Source organism: Opisthocomus hoazin, chromosome 12 (genome assembly GCF_030867145.1).
Source record: "Opisthocomus hoazin isolate bOpiHoa1 chromosome 12, bOpiHoa1.hap1, whole genome shotgun sequence".
Classification (NCBI taxonomy): Eukaryota; Metazoa; Chordata; class Aves; order Opisthocomiformes; family Opisthocomidae; genus Opisthocomus; species Opisthocomus hoazin.
The window spans coordinates 15,331,597-15,353,388 of NC_134425.1; the positions used below are offsets into that span (position 1 = coordinate 15,331,597).

At 48.9% G+C, this 21,792-nt stretch overlaps 1 protein-coding gene across 1 annotated transcript; it reads left to right on the forward strand.

The window, feature by feature from the left end:
- The first annotated feature begins 7,006 nt into the window (after nt 1–7,006).
- On the forward strand, nt 7,007–17,770 carry PNP (purine nucleoside phosphorylase). The gene is made up of 6 exons (XM_009933652.2): nt 7,007–7,074; nt 10,266–10,435; nt 10,863–10,966; nt 12,372–12,547; nt 16,211–16,401; nt 17,328–17,770. Exons 1-6 carry the CDS (start codon nt 7,052–7,054, stop codon nt 17,543–17,545), a joined length of 882 nt encoding a protein of 293 aa, XP_009931954.2. The 5' UTR covers nt 7,007–7,051; the 3' UTR covers nt 17,546–17,770.
- Nucleotides 17,771–21,792: the final 4,022 nt, after the last annotated feature.

Sequence of the window (21,792 nt, forward strand, 5' to 3'; positions counted from 1 at the left end):
TCAACAAAATAGCAGCTATGTCCCCACCAACCAGCAAAAAGAAAGCACAGGCCTTCCTGGGTGTTGTGGGTTTTTGGAGGATGCACATCCCAAATTACAGCCAGATTGTGAGTCCTCTGTACCACGTGACCCGGAAGAAGAATGATTTTGAATGGGGCCCTGAGCAACGACAGGCATTTGAACAAATTAAACAGGAGATAGTTCATGCCACAGCCCTTGGTCCAGTCCGGTCAGGGCAAGATGTTAAAAACGTGCTCTACACCGCAGCCGGGGAGAATGGCCCAACCTGGAGTCTCTGGCAGAAAGCACCAGGGGAGACTCGAGGTCGACCCCTGGGGTTCTGGAGCCAGGGATACAAAGGATCCGAGGCCCGCTATACTCCCACTGAAAACGAGATTCTGGCAGCATATGAAGGCGTTCAAGCTGCTTCAGAAGTGGTTGGCACTGAAGCACAGCTCCTCCTAGCTCCACGATTGCCGGTCCTGGGCTGGATGTTCAAAGAGAGGGTCCCCTCTACGCGTCATGCCACCGATGCTACGTGGAGTAAGTGGGTCGCTCTGATCACCCAGCGCGCCCAAATGGGAAACCCCAGTCGCCCAGGAATTCTGGAGGTAATCATGGACTGGCCAGAAGGCAAAGATTTTGGAGCATCGCCAGAGGAGGAGGTGACACGTGCTGAAGAGGCCCCACTGTATAACCAGCTGCCACAAGATGAGAAACAGTATGCCCTGTTCACGGATGGGTCCTGTCGCATTGTGGGGAAGCAGCGGAGGTGGAAGGCTGCTGTATGGAGCCCTACACGACAAGTCGCGGAAACTGCCGAGGGAGAAGGTGAGTCCAGCCAGTTTGCAGAGGTGAAAGCCATCCAGCTGGCTTTAGACATTGCCAGTCGAGAGAAGTGGCCAGTGCTCAATCTTTACACGGACTCTTGGATGGTGGCCAATGCCTTGTGGGGGTGGCTGCAGCAATGGAAGAAGAACACCTGGCAGCGCAGAGGCAAACCTATCTGGGCTGCCCCATTGTGGCAAGATATTGCTGCCCGGCTGGAGCAGTTGGCTGTAAAAGTCCGTCACGTGGACGCCCATGTCCCTAAGAGTCGGGCCACTGAACAACATCAGAACAACCACCAGGTAGATCAGGCTGCTAAGATTGAAGAGACTAAGGTGGATCTGGACTGGCAACATAAGGGTGAACTGTTTATAGCTCGGTGGGCCCCATGACACCTCGGGCCACCAACGAAGAGACGTGACATACCGATGGGCTCGTGACCGAGGGGTGGACTTGACCATGGACACTATTGCACAGGTTATCCATGAATGTGAGACATGCGCTGCAATCAAGCAAGCCAAGCGGGTAAAGCCTCAGTGGTATGGAGGACGATGGCTAAAATATAAATATGGGGAGGCTTGGCAGATTGACTACATCACACTGCCACAAACCCGCCAAGGCAAGCGCTATGTACTCACAATGGTGGAGGCCACCACCGGATGGCTGGAAACCTACCCTGTGCCCCATGCCACCGCCCGGAATACCATCCTGGGCCTGGAAAAACAAGTCCTGTGGCGACATGGCACTCCCGAAAGAATCGAGTCAGACAACAGGACTCACTTTCGCAACAGCCTCATAGACACCTGGGCCAAAGAACACGGTATCGAGTGGGTGTATCACATCCCCTACCATGCACCAGCCTCTGGAAAGATCGAACGTTACAATGGGCTGCTAAAAACCACTTTGAGGGCAATGGGGGGTGGGACTTTCAAAAACTGGGATACCCATTTAGCAAAGGCCACCTGGTTGGTTAACACCAGAGGGTCCACCAACCGGGCTGGTCCTGCCCAGTCAAAACCTCAGCGCCCCGTGGAAGGAGATAAAGTCCCTGTAGTGCACATGCGGAACATGTTAGGGAAGACAGTTTGGGTTAGTCCTGCCTTGGGCAAAGGCAAGCCCGTCCGCAGGATTGCCTTTGCTCAAGGACCTGGGTGTACCTGGTGGGTAATGCGGAAGGATGGGGAAGTCCGATGTGTACCTCATGGGGATTTGATTTTAGGGGAGAATAGTCCATAAATAAATTGTATAAAGTTAATTGTTAAATAACCCTGTCACTGTCTGTTATCACTGTTACAATTGTTATATTTAGTACCAGTAGTAGCATAGTAACAATCATCCAGATTAAAGAAGGATGGACTTTTTTGGTGAACCCTAGCAGAGCACAGCGATGATGGAACTGGACCTGGTTTTCAACAACTGGCATCCAGCAACTTCATCAGGATCAACATCTCCTGCAGACTGTGGGCACGGGCCGCACCAGATACATCAGCCGTGAGCTCCGGATGCAGCAAGTGACCGTCCATCACCACACATCACCTCTCTTGCCACAGAAGACCATAACGACAGATGGAGCCTGGAGTCATGGATTAAATGAACTCAATGGACACTTTAGAGTGACAATCCATAGACTAAGGGAATGATATCTGGAGACAGGAGAAGTGGTGGTGATCAACTGGACAATGGGGGGACCTGGGCATGACGTAGATGGTATGGAATAAGGGGTGGATAATGTCCGGGGTTCGGCCAGGACAGGGTTAATTTTCACCGGACTCCAGGAAGGGGCACAGCCCGGGGGTGGGGGCTGACCCCACCTGGCCAAACAGAGCCCGGTATTCCATACCCTGTGACATCACACTGGGTTCCGGTGGGGGGGGGGGGGGGGGGGGGGCGGTGCGGCGGGAACTCTCTCGCGGCTTGGGAGCGTGCGGCGCCGGTGCGGTCCGAGAGAGCGGGTCTGTTCTGCGGTCTGTTTTTGTCGTGTTTTCTCCTTATCTGTATCGTTGTTACTGTTCCCTCTGTTTGCTGTTTTGTTAAACTGCCTTTATCCCGACCCACCAGTTTTCTGCCTGTTTTCTTTCCATTCTCCTCCGCACCACAGCAGGGGGAGGGGCGGCCGCGTGGTGCTTTTGTTGCCGGCGGCAGCCGAAACCAAAACACCCCCAAAGAGGGGTTTTGGGGAAACAGGAACGTGGTCCTGGAGACCGGTGAAAAGTACAGAGAAGCATCCACAGAGCTCCAGGCCAGCGGCTGTCTGTGATGCCAGGGTAAGAACTGCATTTACCTGTGTTGAATAAGGGAATATATATCTTTCCAAGAATCTTGAGTGATACCTGTAGCTGTGTAGTACCATTTAACTATTGGAGAATTGTTTTTTTTCTGCGGCAGACTTGAAAGCATTTCTTCCTTCTTCCTTATAATTTTTTTCCAAGTTCTTTGTATTTATTGTCAGCCAGAGGGGCCTATCTGGCCTTTTGTAGTCTTGAGTCCACCAGAAACCGTAGTTTCTTTTCCACTTAATCCTCACTAAAGCGTTGTTGCAAACCTCCACTACGCTTCCCCCTGAGCTCTCTGATGTTTCTGCCTGCCTCAGAGCACTTTCACAGCCCACAGCCCATCCATCCACCCAGCCGGACGCACCCCTCATCCCTGGCTGTGCTGTTCCTATTCCTTCAGAAAGTACAGCTCCCTCCCCGCAAATCCCCGAATGATGCTTTTCTGTATACCCTGTCTCTACTGAGTTCCTTGACACAAGCCCTTTCATTTCTACAAACGCCAGCCTGTCCTAGAGCTGGGAGATGGAGATGTTGGCTGGTCTTAAGACATCTCTACTCTTTTCCTAATTTCTGTGGTATCGTTTGTTCACGGATTTGATCAAGTCGCTTTCTCTGTCCGAGTCTTATAAAGGTCATGAGCTTTTACAGAGCTGGCATACAGTTTCTGAGCGCTGTGTCTGCTGCCCTGCCAGTGACAGTCATACAATGCTTTACGTGAACTGATCTCCATCCTAAAAGCCTAATTTCCCACTGCTCTTGCTAGAGGGCTGTGCATTTTGGGTAGCTAGAACATTTTTTCTGATGTCTAGCCTAACCGAATATGCATCTCCCCAGCTCCCTGGTGCCTGTCTTAAGTTTCTGTATCTCTCCTGCCTCCATGGCAACATTTGCAGGCTGTCGTGGGAGCATTGCTTCGTTTTCATTTTGCTCAGCTAACCACGACGAGCTGTTTGAGCATCTGGTTTGCTGTTCCCCTGGTCATCCCTTTTCCACGTTCGCTATGGTCGGAGGTCTCTTTCCTGGAGATGTACAACAAGCAGCGCATGGATCGCTTCAGGCAGATCTTCCTAGAGATTTCTATTAAAATTATCTGTAGGGGAATAACCTCCCTGGTATATGATTTGATTTTATTTACTTCGCTGCTAACACTTCTGTGGCTGTCTAGGATAGCCAGCGTACAAACAAATGGCCCAGACAATGAGTTTCCAAATTACTACAAAAATTCTGATTAGTTCTTAAGATATGTTTAGTAATTTTTGAATCAAACTTGGAACCTGCAATTTAGAGAAGCAGCAGCAAAGCAAAATCTTTCTATGGTTCATCCGTTTCACCTTCCTCCAAAACAGTGAGGCAGAATCGTGTTTTTTCTAAGTACAAGAGAAATGGGGGAAGACGTGCCTGGCAGGCAGAGATGAAGGTGAGCACCGTGCCCATGAGGGCATGGCGATGCCTGTAGGCCTTTGCTGGGGGATGCTTTCTCCTGGGCAAGGCTGACTTGAGTTGTCTCTGCTGTGTAGACGCCCTCTGAATCCTTCTGCAGCTCAGTCCCCTTCCCCAAAAGGGTGATGTACACATGAGAAGACTACAAGATAATTTGATGCTGTGATAATGTGAGCACACAGGGGGGTGGGAGACTTAGCCTAAAGCATTGATTAAGTGTTTTGACGAAATGCTTGCAAAATACTTCACAACACTTCTTTAGATAGAAATTGCTGTAGGAATGTAAAGCGCTGTTATAAAATTATTTCAGGTGATTGTGTCTGCATCCTGTGGTGCCTGAAGTTCTAGCTGCAGAAACATGACTTGAATGACACCCAAGTCAGTAAGATCAGGATTATAGATACAATCTGCTTCAGGCACATAGGTACAGAAGGAGTGAGAGATGACCGAGATCCTTTCAGGACAGAAGACTGTCAATACTCTTTCTTAAGGATTCCGCAGTCTATTCAGTAACTTATTTTTTCAGATAGATCTGCTTTGGAGTACTTGTACAGGAGCTGAAGCTTAATTAGTTTTTTCTATTCCTCTTTGCGGTGTTGTTGGCATGAATGCACTCAATGCTCAAATTAATTTTTTCTGGACACAGGGTTTGATGCAATTGAATCTACCTAAAACCAGCGCTGATGTCAGCCTGCTGTGCTTTGTACAGGAAACCGAAGCTGAGGAAAAAGAGGAGACTATGCACAGAACAGGCAGAGACAGAGAGAGATGACTGAGGTTCGGAAAGACAAGAATGAGAGAGAGTGGTAAAAAGGGGGTATATCTGAAAAAGGAGGGGCAACATGATGAAAACAGAATGAGAAAGAGGGAATAGAAGGGAAAATGATTGATAGAGCAATATTAGACCCTTAATGTTGAATTTCCACTGCCCCCAGTGAAGGGCAAGCAAGATGTGCCACGCCAGCACAGCGATGGGTGGCACTCCGACCTGCTGATCTTTGTAGTAGAGGCTTGTTAACTTTTCTAAGCGAAAGTAAATAACCGGGAGTCGGAACACAAGGAAGAGAGGGAGAAGGTCAAGAACACGAGGGGAAAGGGCACTTATGGTTTCTGTTCAGATCCATTTTCTGTTTCTTCAGTGCCAGTTGTATCTTTCAGCAAATACCTGTTGCCAACAGAATTTGATGTTTTAGATCCTGCTGGTTATTGTGGACGCCCAGCCTGTGCTGGCATTGAGGGGGACACTGTGGGTTTCTGTTTTCCAACACAAAGTATATTTCTCTCTAAAAATGCCCAGGCTTTTCTTGCTGCATTTATTACCTTGTTTGACTTTGACATTGTCTGAGAGAGTTTTCTGGGGATGTTTGATGTGAGGTCTTTAAGACCAGCAAGCAAACGTGAACAGAAGCAATATCATGAGATGTGAAACTGGTGCCACCCAATTTTCTAATTTTTTTTTAATCTCTGGCTGATTGCCTAGGAATTGACAAGTTCTAACTGAAGCTTTCTCCCTGCTTGGTATATTTATGAATTCTAATGCCGTGTGTCCCTTCTGGATCTAGTAAGCTGTGAATGCGTATTGTAGCTGTAGCCTTTTACCTGGGGTGTGTAAGGTCTCTGCTCTACTCAGCACTGATTTTCTTCAAATTTTTTTGGCACTTGATTGTCTTGGAAACTTCTATGGCTCTGTAAAACGTGGCTCACATCAGTTGTTGGAATCAGATGCTGTTGCACAGACACGCATATGACAAGGTTGGTTTAAGCTTTGTTTCGATAGAGAACAAAGCTAAAATTACAGGGGCAGACAGTCGCGCCCCTGATTTTTTTTTTTTCCTGTGTCTTCCATAACGTAATCAGCTGAACAGAAGTTTAGCATATCCAAGGACAGGATTTCCTATTGAGCTGAGTGAGGTAATTAAATGTGAACAAAAACCTGGGGGGAGCTCATGGGATGCTGCCTCTGGTTGCCATGAAAGAACAGGAAGAGAACGATGTGAGAGATGGAAAAGTCTGGTTGCTTATTGCAGCAGTAGGTCGTGCGGGTCATGTTGCAGAGGCTGCACACACCCGGTGAGCTCACGCCATGCTCCCAGGGGTATGAATTGCAAAGGAGCAGGTGACTCCAGCTGCTAGCTGGTTCCCAGTTGATGCAAGAGTGTGCAAATTGATGCAAATCCATTGTCGGCCGCTCCTTTCTGGGCGGCTGCTGAAAAGCGGTGTTGCGCGCATGTGAACTTTCTGGGCTTTATCTGCATTAGAACGTGTGCGTGCGTGTAAGCTTTCTGCAGAGCTCTAGAGCATGTGTGTCATGGGGGTGAGACCGGGAAAGCAGATGTCCTGAACATGCCCCTCCTACCCGGGGATTAGAGATGCTCAGGGGAAAGCAGGGAGAAGCTGGGACACACCTCCCTGACTCACCGCCAGAGACGGGAGCAGCTTCGGCAGGTTCAGTGGGCCTCTGCTCTTTGGTCAAATAAAACCCTTCTTTTGATTAAGCCGAGAGGGGGAGGATGGCCTATGCTGAGGAAGACAGGTAAGGTGCTGTGAAATAGGGGATGCGCAAACATCCAAGGTGGAAGGGGCTGGTGAAATTGTATCGCTTTGCCTTGCCTTGTTTTCTTCTTCTGCCTTCTGGCTACTCAAATGTCAGGCAGGTGCCGCTCGGAAGTAAACGTATTATTGAAGAGGAATCTGGCCATATGCCTGTGTCAGATGCTGGTATTACGAAATATGGCAACGAGCGGGTGACCTTGGGAGAGGTTATGGGCCAGAAGAGGCAAATAGCATGGTGTGGAGAGGCGTAGACTGCGAATACATGTGGCGGTGTGCCCCTCTCTGAAATGTAGCGCTTTATCTGTTTATTGGAATATGTCTGCTTCTTACATGGGATTACTTTCAACCAACTTAGACACATAGTGAGGGTGGGGGTTTTTTCCTGCCATAAAAGATCCGTCATTGATGACAGTCCCGTGTTTTGCAACAGACGCATTTCTCCCCTGGATGACAGCAATCACAATGAAAGGGGATTGTGTTTTCAGCTGATCCTGTGATTTAATCCAAAGCAATGCTTCTGAGCACTGTTATTAGGTGTGCATTGTTGGAGATGGAGGAGCTATAGAGGGCTTTGTGCTACGTGTATTAATTCAGGCTGTCAAAAATCTTGCACAGACCTTGGGCTCATGCGCTTCCAGGCTAAATGGTGCATCTGGTGACCCGTAGGTCAAACACCCACTCCGCCCCCGCTGAGCAGGTATCTCCTTTGTATTTGGAAATGATCGCTGCCTGCTGGTCCCCTTTGATGCTATGCATCCAGAAGACTTCTGAAAACTAAATACTGCAAGCAGGGCACCGCAAATTATTTTTGCCATTGCTGTGCTATCGGCACTAGGGACAGGTCTGGTGTGTCCAAAGCCTTTGGGATGGAGAGGGCTCTGCAAGGCCCCTGTGAGCCCTCTGAAGCTTCTTTTGGAAAAGGAGAGTTACACAGCAGTGGAGTTTTACTGCTTTGAATAAGAAATATTTTAACGTCTTCTGTTTAGAAGGAAAAAAATTCCCTCAGACTCAGCACAGCTCAGTCAATCCCTATATCTTCAGCAGACATGGAATCAGATTCATTCCATGCTCCTAAATTTTCTGGGAATATAGGAATAATATCCATTTCTTAATCTGTTTTTCAAGGGTGTATGCACCTTTCTTAAAAAATACCCAAAAAAGGGGGATTAGTGGTTAAGTGGAAGAGCAGATCCTGGTGACCTCGATCTTTTCTCATGCCTGCCGCAGATATGTCAAAAGCTCGGGTATTACATTTAAATTCTCCTGATTCCCTCTAATTTCTAAACAAGGATTACAGTTATTCAACAGAGAAATTGGGGGGGAAACATTCACTGAGATATGCAAAGCACTTTTAAAGCTTTCTCTGGGAGCAGGGGATAATATAGTCAGTCAGGTGTGGGCTTCATTGATGTCACTACCATAGCTTTTGCTTATTTCAGGAGCTCAGGGTACACTTTTTGATGTCATAGTTTGTATCTAGGAACATAAGTTTGATGTATCAGACAGGACTTAAGCAAGAGCTGGACAGCTGGGAGATGAAAGAGCTCACAGAAGATCCCTGTGCAATAACTACCTACCTTGTCAGTATAAAGCAAGAAGAAACAGAGCTGAGATCCTGTATTTGGATAATTGATACTCCAGTTAGAGGAACCAGTTGCACACTGACAGTCAAATGCTCTTCATCCATGGTCTGAGGTCTCCTGGAGTGCAGAGCACCGCTTTGAAAGCTTTTCTGTGTGTCCTCTAAGGCTGCAGGGAGCAGAATCACAACATGGCTAAGGTTTGCTGTTCTGGAAACAAAAGACTTGATTAAAAAAAAAATCCTGAAGCAGTGTGACTGCTTATCAGCATCTCCAGTCAGTTTTACATCACCTTCAACCTCACAGTATCCGAGACTCACCCCATAGTAAGCAGATCAAGTTTTCATACAGAGAACCTGCTGCCACTACCTGTGTTGGTTCACTGTGCGACCCAGTCTTCTACCATACAGTCATTAATTCTACTCATCGATAGTAACGCTTGAGTTGCCACCAAGAAATGCTATCAGTACCCTTGCTGTTGAAGAGAGATTCCAATCAACCTTGATATTGACTTTCAGAAGATATCTGCATTGTCCTTTTGGAAACAGGATTATGGGATTATTCTGCTATTGATTGTGTTTCAAAACTGTGATTAATGCATATGATGAATACTGGACTGACAGGCCTAAAAAAATGAAGTTCCCTCTCTTCTCACGAGACAGATACGCAATAGGCAATATAATGCCAACTTCTATCCCACCTTCTAGCAGTGTGCCTCAGCGCTGGAGAAGATGTGTTTTTTGCCAAGCTGTCTGAGCAGCTCTTCTCTTGAATCAGACAGCAGAAGCCCAGGAGCCCAAATTCCTGGCTTTAATTTTCGATGTAGACTGATGTCCATGGGCCTCTTGCCTAGGACTAGACTGCAGGTGGGGAGAGGAGAGGATGGACAAAATCTCCGTTTAGCCTTCTGTACTGAAACCGTAAGGTGTTGAGAATAAAATCTCCATGGTTAGCCTTCTGTACTGAAGCCTTGAGGTATCGAGAAGGTGGATGCTGGAGATGTGTTACTGGCCTCAGGAGGAAGCACTGGGAGCAGATGGCACTCCACATTTCTGAAGACTGGGTTCTCCATCTCTGTAGATGACGCTTGCCCCGTGTCCCAGTAGTTTGCCTGTTGCAGAGGATAGTGTCTACTCCTTCGTCAGCACAACTGATGTGCTGTACAGGAGCCCTTGGACTTCTGTCATCTTGTATTTCCCCATCACAGGTTGGACCTCCCCACGCGCACACAGAGAAGTTGCGATTTCTCAGTCTAACTGTACTTTTGCATGCCTGCGGTAACTCGGGGGAGACCAGAGCCCATCAGATGCAGGAGTGGTTATGCCTTTTGATGCTTCTGTGGTCTAGGCGTCATTAGCCATTCTTCCACTATCGAATGAAACCGGCAGAGAGGATTCAAATGATATACCTCTGGCCAGGGGTAAAAATACAGGAGGTTAGAAGTGAAACTTCTTCAACAGTAACAGTGAAGCTACTATTACTTTAGTTTTAATGAAGTTTATTCTTCTGTGCTCGTTTTCAGGACTTTTATCCTGTGAAGTTTGTTCTTTGAATGGGTTGATAGCCTTGCTGACCTCTTCTCCTTTTGCAGAAATAGTTACGAGGTGTATCAGGAAACAGCAGACTGGTTACGTGCCCGTACCGTCCAGCGCCCAAAGACTGCCATCATCTGCGGAACTGGACTGGGAGGTCTGGCCGATCTGTTGGATAACAAGATAGTCTTTCCGTATGAGGACATCCCTCACTTCCCACGGAGCACAGGTTAGCACAACCCGGGGCATCGGCCACCCATCCGTCAGCAGCCTGCAACAGCCTGACAGTGAGATAGAATCATAGAATGGTTTGGGTTGGAAGGGACCTCAAAGATCATCTGGTTCCAACACCCCTGCCATGAGCAGGGACATCTTCCACCAGACCAGGTTGCTCAGAGCTCCATCCAACCTGGCCTTGAACACTTCAAGTCAACATGCACCACTGGGCACTGGTCTGCAAACCAGTCCCTTGGTGGTGAAATATGTGTTCACAGTGAAAATAACCTACGTATTTCTGCGCTGTGGTATTTATTTAACTTTGAGCTCCCGGTTTCACAACGCTCAGCCCTGTTGTAATGAAAAATAGTCAGCTCACTAATCCCTCAAGTCAAAGACCTCGAGACCTGCGACTGAAGTGACACCGTATTAATTTCCAGTTGTAGGGCATGCTGGCAGGCTGGTGTTTGGAGACCTGAATGGCCAGCCCTGTGTCTGTATGCAGGGACGCTTCCACTATTACGAGGGACACTCTGTCAGCACGGTGAGTTCTCCTGAAGAAAATCATTCACATGGGGGGAGCCGTGTTGTAAAAGATGCAAAAGGGACTGCTTGCTTTGATATCTAGCTACAGGAGGTCAGCTCTTGCGATGGACTTAATGTGCCCTTGCGATGGACTTAATGTGCCCTTGCGATGAAGCTTGCTTAGATTTTAGATTTCTCCCCAAAAAATAAAACTAGGAGTTCAAACCGAGAGGTGGTCGGCTTCTGCTAGGTGAAGCTGCACAGAGTGGCAAGCCACGCTATACTTGCAGGGCAAAATAGTAAATTGTACAAGGCAGATGAATTTACACAGTTTAACTCGGTGATTTTCATCATGATTTAAATCAGTAACCAAAAACTTTGTGTGGTGAGAATAATCTATTTTTATCTTCTTTTGCATTTTTATAGTTTATAGGTTTTTTTTTTTTCCCTAGAAAAAACTCTCTGGCTAGCGTAACTTCAAATACTCTCTCAGTTCACATACAAAAGTATGTGAATATGTAATTGTTAGTATCACCCAACATGCACGTGTGTACATTTCTGTTAGAAAACACCAGTAATGTTTATTTACTGGCTGATAGTTTCGTGTGTGCTTTTTTATTTGGATAGCTTTAATATTATACTGGTAGCTGAGGTCAGTTTGCTTTTGGATGGAAGCTGCAATACTTGGCACCCTCAACTTTTTATAGAACAACACTATTTTAAATGCACTTGATGCAAAACTAGGTCTATCGTAATATGTCGGTCCATGAAAATTAACTCATTTCTTAAAGATGTGATGTCCATAGCTAGGAAATTATTTCTGCTCACAGCTTCTTTAGCATTTTAGAGGTGTCAGATATCATCCCAATTCCTTCCTGATAGCTCAAAATTCTTTTTTTTTAACTTTTTTTTTGCAGTTCTCAGTTGTTGCTTAACTTTGGACAAGCAGGTCACAAATTGAACTAATGTGAATAAAATTAAATTAATAAAATAATCTCTATGCTTCTGTAAAATTAATCATTGCTGTAAAAAGCTGGTTTATCAATTACCCTCCAAGTCCGTGTGTCTAAGTAGTTACTTCGGTCAGGACAGTGGTTTGATCTCTGCAAGACCCTGGCAGCAAGGAAAAATTATCTGCAGATTCTTTGTACCACGTTTCTTTGACCTTGGTGCAGCTGTAGGACATGCGGGCTTGAATTTTAATGGTCTTCATTTCAAGATTAGTTTCTAAGGGGTTTAAAAATCTTTAGAATTCTATTTAAATTGGAGGAAGACTTAAAATTGGAGAAAAACTTGTTTTGTCTCGCTGTAGCCTCATATAGACCCTTCTCTGCATCGTGTCAGCTGTCCAGAAATTGCAGTAGTAGTAGTAGATAGTCTACTAGTTGCAACACTCATTGCACATCTGCCTTTGGTTCTTGCAGGTCACCTTTCCCATCAGAGTCTTCTTCATTCTGGGTGTAGAGATCTTGATTGTCACAAATGCTGCTGGGGGACTGAACCCCCACTTCCAAGTGGGGGACATCATGCTCATAAGAGATCACATCAGCACGTTTGGCTTGGGAGGGCAGAATCCACTGCGAGGACCAAACGATGAGAGGTAAGCAGGCATCCCCCCTCCCAGAACTGGGCACCATAAGCGTGCAAGAGCAGAACAGCGTTTCTGATGGTTTAATGAAGGATTAGCGTTGCTGCCTTAAAGCAGCTGCATGGCAGGTTGTTTGGTCTTCCGGTACAGGTCTGTTACTGGCCTTTGCTCCTGTCCTGACTTTCTGCTATCCCGCACTGGAGTTCAAGTGGTGCTATAGCTAAATACATCTTTCCTGGTCCCTGGCTGGCCCCTCACCCCTTGTGTTACCAATTAATCCTTTCCTCCTCTGGCCGTAGGCAGGACTGCCAGTTGCCCCTGCTGGTATATATTTACGGAGAGGCAGAGTTTGACTCCAGATACCCACGAGGGAGAAGTTAAAGCAGTAGCTGTGTGTGCTGTACCACCGGCCCTGCCTTCCCCAAGCACCCTTCCTTGGCTGTTGCTTACTCTTACAAGCCTATAAGGAGTTTATACACAAACCTCCAGAAGGTTTTGTTTTTTAAAAGTAGGCTTCTGATCCTTCTCCTGACATGGCTAGCTGTATCATCTGCTAAAGAGACCCACTGCTAGTTCCTCTTAACTGAGTGATCTGGTGAACTGCAGTGTCTCCAGCCTGTGTTTATCAACAGCCACTTCTGGTGTGATGGAACTGATACAACAGAGGCCAGGCAGTAGGTTGATAGCAGGGCAGACATAAAACATCGAAATCTCCTGATAACCACCCTTGTATCCAGGTCCTTAAGCTGGGGTGTCTTTGTTAACATCATGTATTCACTGAAGGCAGCAGTCCGTTGAGCGACGATTGTCTTGGCAGCCTCTTGGGAGAACTCTAGATCTACAAGAGTAACCTGCTGCTGGTTGAGCTGGGAAATCAGGTTTCCTGTCCTACCTGTGTAGCAGGATTTTTGCCCTATGGATGGTGCTCAGAGGAGCTTGTAACACATCTGCATGCCAGGACTGCAGTTCCCACCAGACATAGAGTTGCTTTGAGCAGGAGGATGGACTAGATGACTCTGGAGGTCCCTTCCAACCCAGATTAATCTATGATCCTAAAACACTTCCAAGGCACTGTCAGACTGGTAGGGGGGAAGGCAACCAGCACCAGCAAGGTCATAGCACTGAGAGGGGACATGCTAGATGGGCCCGTGTTTACTAAAAGAAGCCCCTTGGCTCTCCAACGGGGCCAAAAAGAGCGTGAAGATACATCCACTGGGCATTCAGGCTGAGCAAAGGAGAGCACATCAGGTGTCAGGAAAGTCAACATGGAAGCAGTCAAGATCCAGGGCTGCCAGAGCCTCGTGGTGGGAAGGAAAGGGTGGACTGTGATAAGGAGATAACGGCAGCAATAATTATTTCCGAACCAAGCTGGCAAGAGAGAATCCTGATGAAAGCCAGGTGTGTGAAGCCAGAGGACAGGCAATGGAGGTGGTACAGGAGCTGGTAGTTTATGAGCAAAGAGTGTGAGTTTAGATAACAAGATGGTTGAATTCTTTGTTGGGTTGGTACCTTCGTCTTGAAAAAAGGACATGTTTGCAGGGCAGGCACCTGGACTGTCCTGGGATCTTTCCAGACAGAAAGTTCTGGCTGAGAATAAGGTGGTCTGCCTGGCTTCCAGTTAAAGTGATTTCCTTCCTAATGTTACATCAGACCTGACTTTTGCTTCTGAAGAAATCTGAAAGGTGCTAGCAACTACCTCAGGAGAAATAAACACCGTGTTGTGATTCTAATGGCAAGCGGAACATCTTTACACCTTCATAGGTATTTGTGTGGGTTGGAGGAAAGAGTGATCAAAAGCACAGAAGCCACGTGGAGAGGTGTTTAAAGCTCTCTGGACTTGCATAATCGCTCAGGAACAGGCGGAGAAACACCAACCGAACAAGAACTGCATCTGGACAACATTCAAAGGCCGCATAGCTGCCTCGTAGCCTCCAGAGAGCAGCTTCCCGGTGAAGACTGCAGTGCTCTGGGATGTGACTTTTGTACTGCTGACTAAGGCATCAAAACGGGCAAAAGGTCTTTGCGAATCAGCTTTCAAAGCTTTGCGGAGCTTTAGCTGAGCAAACCCCTCCTAAAGTCCAGTCCAGCTCAGCAGCAGGAAGGATTTATCTAAGCACAGCAGAGTAAAACTAGAGGCAATGAAGTTGTGTGGAAAGGGCATGTACTGCAAGAGTCTGAGGGCTGAACTGACTAAGTTAGAGATTGGCTTCCACGTTGCTGGCCATCCTTCAGGAAAGAGAAGCAGTTTTCATGGGGATGAATACTTTTTACCTTAGACCAGATGGAAAAGTTTGGGGTCTATTTGTATAACGTTTTAGTGCTTATAAATGTAAAATAAGGCACCTACTGCCCTAAGAATTCATCTGGAAGAACATGAAAATGAGCAGGAGCTTTAATAGCCTGGGTGAGGGACCTGGTCCACTTCTACTGAACTGAGTTGGTAAACATGGCTGGGAGCTTATTTTCAAGATTTCCTCAGCAGCAGCACATTGCTCTTGGCCATCTGCTCCTGCTCACCTTGAGTCAATAGCAGGGTCTGCTCAGTGAGGAACAGGACTGAGCTGTCGTCTTGAGATCCAAAGCAAGCGAAAAACCCAGCCTTGAAGCACAGAATGAAGGCTACCTAAAATATGGCCCTGGAGCTCCTACATGTGCTACTCTTCCCATTTCCCTGCGAAGGAGGACACCTAGGATGGGATGCCCTTGCCTAATGGCATCTGACACTCTGCTGAGTATCCAGTGCCCATTCTCTGGGTCTAGCGGGTGCGATGGAAGACCTACGAGGATCCCTGCATGCTGTGGAGAGGCAGCTGAGGGACAGGCAGAACTTACTGCGGCATCTCAAATGGGCGTTTGGATTGCACTTCTGTCCCAGAAGAGTCTCCAAGCTTGTGCTGTGCCAGGAACCAAATGCGGAACTGGATGCTCCTTCCTGGGATGTGCCTTCTGATCAGCAAGCTTTGTGCATCTGCCTTCCCAGGAAAGTCATTCCTTAGGCCCTTCAGACCGGTCTGATGTAGACAGTTATGGGGAAAGACTCGAATCTCTTGTGATCTGTCTGCTGCATCCAGCTCTGTGTTTGTTTCGAGCATGTGGGTGTCAACGCGGGGATCGAACAGCCCTCGCTGTTGTAGCGCAGGGCATCCCTGGTCATGAGGCTGATTTAGTAGCTGCCCGATTCTTAAGCGTAGCAACCGATGGTCCATCAGGCCCTGCTCAAACCCCCTCAGTGGAGACAGCCTGTGGGACTTGGTGCCCCGGGGAGCCTGTCTACAAGCTGTTGTGCAGGAGAAGTAAAGGGCAGCAGCTGTCTGGTGGACAATGTTTAACTGCCCATGGTGACATTTAATGGGGCAAGAAAACTGGCTGTCGGTGCTCCCTGGAGACAGGAGGCCCTGGGAAGACCATTCCAGAAGGGTTTGTGTGGTAGGAACACAGCTCCTGACCTTCCAACAGCTGTGACCTCTGCTTGCTGAGGGCCTTGGGTGAGCAGATCGAGCAGGAATGCCATGATGTCAGAAGCATCTGATGATAAGGCCAGGATGAGAGAGATTACATCGGTGGCAGGTCTGCCCTTAATGTTTCCCTTTTCTCCAAAGGCTGAGCATCACTCAGCTGGTGGGGGAAGGTAGCGGTAGCAGCATCAGCGTGGCTCTGCCCTTTCCTGTCTTGCAGGTTTGGAGTGAGGTTTCCCTCCATGTCAGACGCTTACGAACAAGACCTACTCGGCCTGGCAATGGAGAGTGCCCAGGAGCTGGGCTTTCTGAACTTCATCCGAGAAGGAGTGTACTGTCTGGTGGCCGGTCCCTGCTACGAAACCATTGCTGAGAGCCGCATGCTGCAGGCGCTGGGAGCGGATGCTGTAGGTAAGCTGCCTGGGCTGCTGGGGTTGGCTGAGCGCAGGGATTAAACAGTGAATTCTGCTCAAGGCTGACTTCCTGCAGTCTTTGACTCTCAGTCTCCTGGGCCTGGAGAAATGAGCCCTGTGTATTTCTGCTCAGTTCTGCGGTGGCTTAGTGAGGCTCCGAGGACAGATCTGCAGAAAGTCTCTGTGCTTATGGCTGCCCAGGACAGGGATCCCAGCGCAATGCTGTGTTTGTTTTCCAAACACACATCTCCCACGCTCAGACGGCTCGGCTTCAGTAGGACAGAGTGAGGCCCAATCAGAAATAAAGTCCTTTTCTATTATTTTTTAAACTCTGACACTGTAAGGATTTTCACTGTGCCTCTTCAGTACAAAGCAGCCCTCTGTAAGCATCCTGGTTGTTCAGGGGCAGGAATTATGGATACCTTCCCAACTGCATACAAGGAGAGCAAGTGCCACAATCTGTGTGATTCCTCCAACTTGACCCCTGTGTTGCTGAAGCAGCTCATGGTACATTAATATCTGCAGATTCGTTGTGTGTGAGGAAAGGAGCTCGGCTTCCCACAAAGCCGTTTGCCTTTGCGATGGCTTTTTTAGCCGAGGAGGAGAAGAGCCAAATGACACGGCGCATCAGTAGCTGCAACAGGGCTGCAAGCAGTCTGACACGTCTCGGGGAGAGAGATGTAGCGCGCAGGAATCGGATGTGGGTGGTTTATGGTGCTGAGCAGGGTTGTGACTGTAGTGCTACAACCATTACAGCCTGACAAGTATCACAGCATTTAACTATTTCATAGCTCAGAAGTAGAGCGCTGTGGGGGAAGGAGGCGAGGGCACGCGCTGAAGGTAGGATGGTGATTTGCAGCCTTGGGGAGATCTTGTTTTGGTGTAAATCCTGACTTATCCTGGTCCTTTCCTCTCCCACCGCAGGCATGAGCACTGTCCCAGAAGTAATCGTAGCCAGGCATTGTGGCCTCCGAGTCCTTGGGATCTCCCTCATCACCAACAAAGTGGTGATGAGCTACAACAGTCAAGAGAAAGCCAGCCACGAGGAAGTGCTGCGTGCCTCGGTGGTCCGGGCTGAAGACCTGCAGAAGCTGGTCACGCACCTTCTTGGCAAGCTGGGGGAGAGCACAAAGGCTCTGTGACCTCCAGCCATTTATCACTCATATCGTAACATGTGAACGCTAGCAAGTACTGGGGGAGAGCTGTTGGTGGGCCTGTCCTTCTACTGTCCTGATTTCAAATATACCTTTTGATCTTTGTCCCCGTGCTTTCCCTGACCAGGTGCAAAGGTTTGCTTTGAATTTTTCCAGAACGATCCCCGATAGCCAGTGACCAAAACAGCTTTCTGGCCCTGAAACAGGGTCTGACCTCTCGCGGATCCCCACACCCGTATGTCAGCAGTGAGCCCCTGAGTACCGTCAACTCCAGCTCGCCCTCATTCTGCTGCAGAGCATTTGATGTTTCTCGCCCGTGGTGCTGCCTCCTGCCCCGAGCCCCTGCACCATCAGCCAGGCCGAGAGCTGCTCGCAGGGTGTGCTCTAGTAGGACCTGATCTTGGAGCCAGGGGAAGTCCACAAAGAAGGCTCTGCACTTTGGGTGAGGACCTGGATATGCAAAATGGGCTAAGCTAAAGATGAGATCGGCCTCGAACAACGCAGAGCAGGCAGATTGCAATCGATTTTACAGCTTTGAAAACCATGCATATCCGTGCATGGGGTTGTGCTCAGCAGCTTGAGCCACTTGCACTGGAGAGCGGTTGCCTTTTGGTGTCCCAAGACGGAGAGATTAGTCTGACCCAGTGTTTCACCTCAGCTTGGCTCTGCTGCAGCCCCTGCGGCAGACATTGGAGCACCAATGGTTTGTGGAATTTAGTGATGTGAAATTACAGTGGGAATTATTTTGGAACAGGAATGATATTTTTCTGACTTTCCTGGTCCTCTTACATGAAGAAATTGAGCTTAGCAGCAAGTAAAGGACAAACAGGAGAGGCCACCCTGCTCTTTTCTAACAGTGGTCTATCAAGGAAGGGTGATTTCACCAGCATGGTGCATTATTCATTGGTCCCCAAAGGTCAAGCTGAGCCGTGGATGCAGCTGGATCTGTAGCAGTGACTGTAATTATTAGGTAACCTTTTCCCTTCATTTATCTTGGGGTTCTTTATAACGCCCATCACTGTTGTAGCTAAGTGTTTTCAGCTGGCACAGTGGTCTGAGCTGAAGACACCCAACTGGTGGTGAAGAGCTCCAGATCTGCCTTCCTAGATTTAGCTCATCAATAGTTTAGCATCGATGCTCACCCTCCTTTGCAGCCTTCAGCTTTCTGTGACATTTCTTCAGCTCCGGGCCCAGAAGGACATGATGGCCTGGTGAGTTTTTTCTGGGTGGGCGTTTGCTCAAAGCCCTTCATGCTGCTGTTACTGGTGTCAGGTGCCGTGTTCATGGTGCAGATGTTGCCACCAGGAGCAACGAAGTTGTGCTGTGCATGCTCTCTATGAAATGGTAGCGCTTCAGGCGTAGGAGAGAGCTTGGGGATGCCCCATCCCCTACTCTTCTCCTGGGCAGCGTTATCTGTGGTCAGTCCTGACAAACATCTGCCCAGCCTGGTCTTGAGGACTTCTGGAGGGGGAGGATCCATTGCCTGTGCTCTTCTGGCCCGGTCCCTTGTTCAGCAGCTCCTGGCACTGGGAGGAGCCCTCTGAGACAGCAGCTCTTTCCGTTCAGTGTATCTGAGGGTCAGGACAGTCTCAGGGACCAGCTCTGGCGGTAGCAGGCAATGACAGAAAGACTCCAGCTCTTCCTTCCAGAAGGCTGCTGCCTTTTCAGCTCTGGCAGCAGCAAAGTGCTCATGAACGATGGCAGAAAAAGCGGCGGAATAGGAAAAGTGGCAGATGTGCAGAGCAAGAAGGAACCACTTCTACCTGCTCCCTTTGCAGCCTCGTCCCAACATGGGCTTGTTACAGGGCAGAGAGAGAGCAGATAATTTCCCCTGCCTGGAAAATGGTGCTTCACTTTCAGCTAATTAATACTCATTACATACAAAGTTTCTCAAGTGCGAGTGGAAGACAGCTGTGCAGCTAGCGAGCAGCCCGAGTAGCTAAGGCTGGGATTTCAGCAGGCTCTGTTAATTAATCGGAGTCAGGCTGGACTTGGAGGCGGAGGGAAGCCTCCCAAACACCCGGCTGCGTGTGGTACTGGCTGGGCTGGAGGTGCTGGGGAGCTTGGCAGTGGCACCTGCTCTCCCTAGGTGGGTCGGCTCCGCTGTCCAGCCGTACCGGAGGCAGAGCACAAGACCCAGGCCAGGCGCTTAAATACAACTTAAATACAACTTAAAATTTAATCTGAAAATCACCATGCGGCTCGATCTGGGGCAAACGATGCCTGTTTTTAATGAAATGTTTTCGAAATAGCATTTGAGGCTTCTGGCAGTGGGGTGCTCTGCTTTCTGCTGTCCAGGGTTGGCTTGGGGAGCTCAGACTCTGCGTGGACATCCTGGTCTTTGTCCCTGGAATGACCAGAGGGGAAAATGCCTTGGGCGCTTTGGAATGGATCTTGCTCATGCTTTGGGAGCGAGGGGGAATACAATTAATGAGTGGCTTCGACTGATTTTTGGAGGTACTTTTTAATCCTTTTTTTTACTGCTGTGTTTCAAAAGGCTGAAATAGTGTGATGCGAGTGCGGGAAGATGGGAGGAAATAAAGCCTGCTCTGGTCTTTAGAACGGGGTGTGTTTGCTGCGCTGGTGCCACTCGTTAGAAAGGAAGGAGTCGCTTAGCTGTACCCCTGCCCCCAACCCACGGGCTTGGGGCAGCCCTGGGGTCCGGAGCACCAGGCCTCGACGCTCAGGCCAGCAGGGACCAAGGCTTGGCCAGCGCTTTGCACAGCTGTTCCTTGCTGATCCCACTGGGCTGGGGAGCTCTCGGGTGAGAAAACACCAGGAACCAAAGGACCTCAGCTAATGTTTGAGCAGCTGACAGCAGTGCTGGGTTGCAAGTCGTCTGCCCCAGGACATGGTTTCTGTGGTGCTGCTCCCAGGCGTCCCGTGGGACGGGGCACTCCAGCACGCTTCTGTTGCCAAATCCCGCACCTTGAATTTCGTGTTCTTCGTGCTTTCTGGCAATGTCTGCAGCTGGAAGGAGTAGATGGTAATGCAACCTCGAGTTCCTTCTGCTCCGGTGCTCCCTGGTAGACTGGAAGAGTAGTGTCAGCGCGGGGCAGAGCTGGCGCGGCCCCTGCTTTCTCTTACAGCCGTGGGTCCGTCAGCCAGCCTGACCCAGCCTTTGTGCCAGTGCCGCCTTCCTTTTCCTCGCTCATCAGTCAGGAGACAACTTCTCAGGGGATGGGATCCTGCTGCTTCTAGTCCTCTGGAGAAGGTGGAGATGTTCTATTGATGCCCACGTGTGTGATTCACCGAAGAGTGTGATGCCAAGAGGAGAAGTCTCTGATACAGCCCTTGGCTGGACCGCATCAGGAGTTTTGCAGTAGAGATCTCCACTGTTTTCTGAGAAACAACCCTGCAACCTCCCCCCAAAAATCTGCTTGTGCCATCCATCCCCTATTGCATTGCAAGGCTCGGTTTCCCACCAAAGGAGGCTTACTTTTACGTGAGATTTGCTGTTTGCACTCTTTTCTACATAAAAGTAAACCAAAAAGCTTTTGAATAAAGAAATGTACTTTCTGTCTTGGCTCAGCAGCAGAACACGTGCTCTGCCTTCAAGTTATCAAAATTCCCATAGACGTGTCCCTGCTGAAAACCCGCGATTGAATTAGGGGGTTTCTGCTCTGGTGGGGTTATTTTTCCTGAAAGCTTTAGGTCCTCACCACAAGGATTTCATACCCTGCAAAGTTTGAAACCCTTCCCTGCGAGGCTGAAGACGCGGAGCAAGAGGGAGCGGCGCGGTGTGGGCCGTGGCAGTTGGCCGATCTCGGTTTGTTGTCGAATTAAAGCCTGACTCTGTAAGCAGCATGGTGGGTGATTTCCAAACTCTGACGGTGCTTTCGGAGAGGAGTTGGTTGAAGAGACGGAACACTGGGGAAGGCTGGAGGGGAGCAGAGGGGACATCCTCTCCTGCCGTGCCCGGAGCTTGGACACCCGTGCTGGGAGATGGCTTTAAACAGAAAAGCAATCACCACTCGCTTTCCTCCCCCGACACGTCACAGCCTGCTCTCTGAAACCCTTTTCCTGAATTTTAGCAAACCCCTTCCTGGCATAACAAGTCCTTCGTGCCCCGCTGGGTGCTCCACAGGGGCACCTTGAGGAAGCGTTTCCCAAGGAATGGCGGGGAGCAGGCTCAGGGCAAGGCCAGAGCCCAGACTTTGCTCCCAGGTGCCAACTTGGAGCAACCTTGGGTCTTCACCAGCAGAGAGGTGGGTGTCCTGGAGCAGCATGACAGT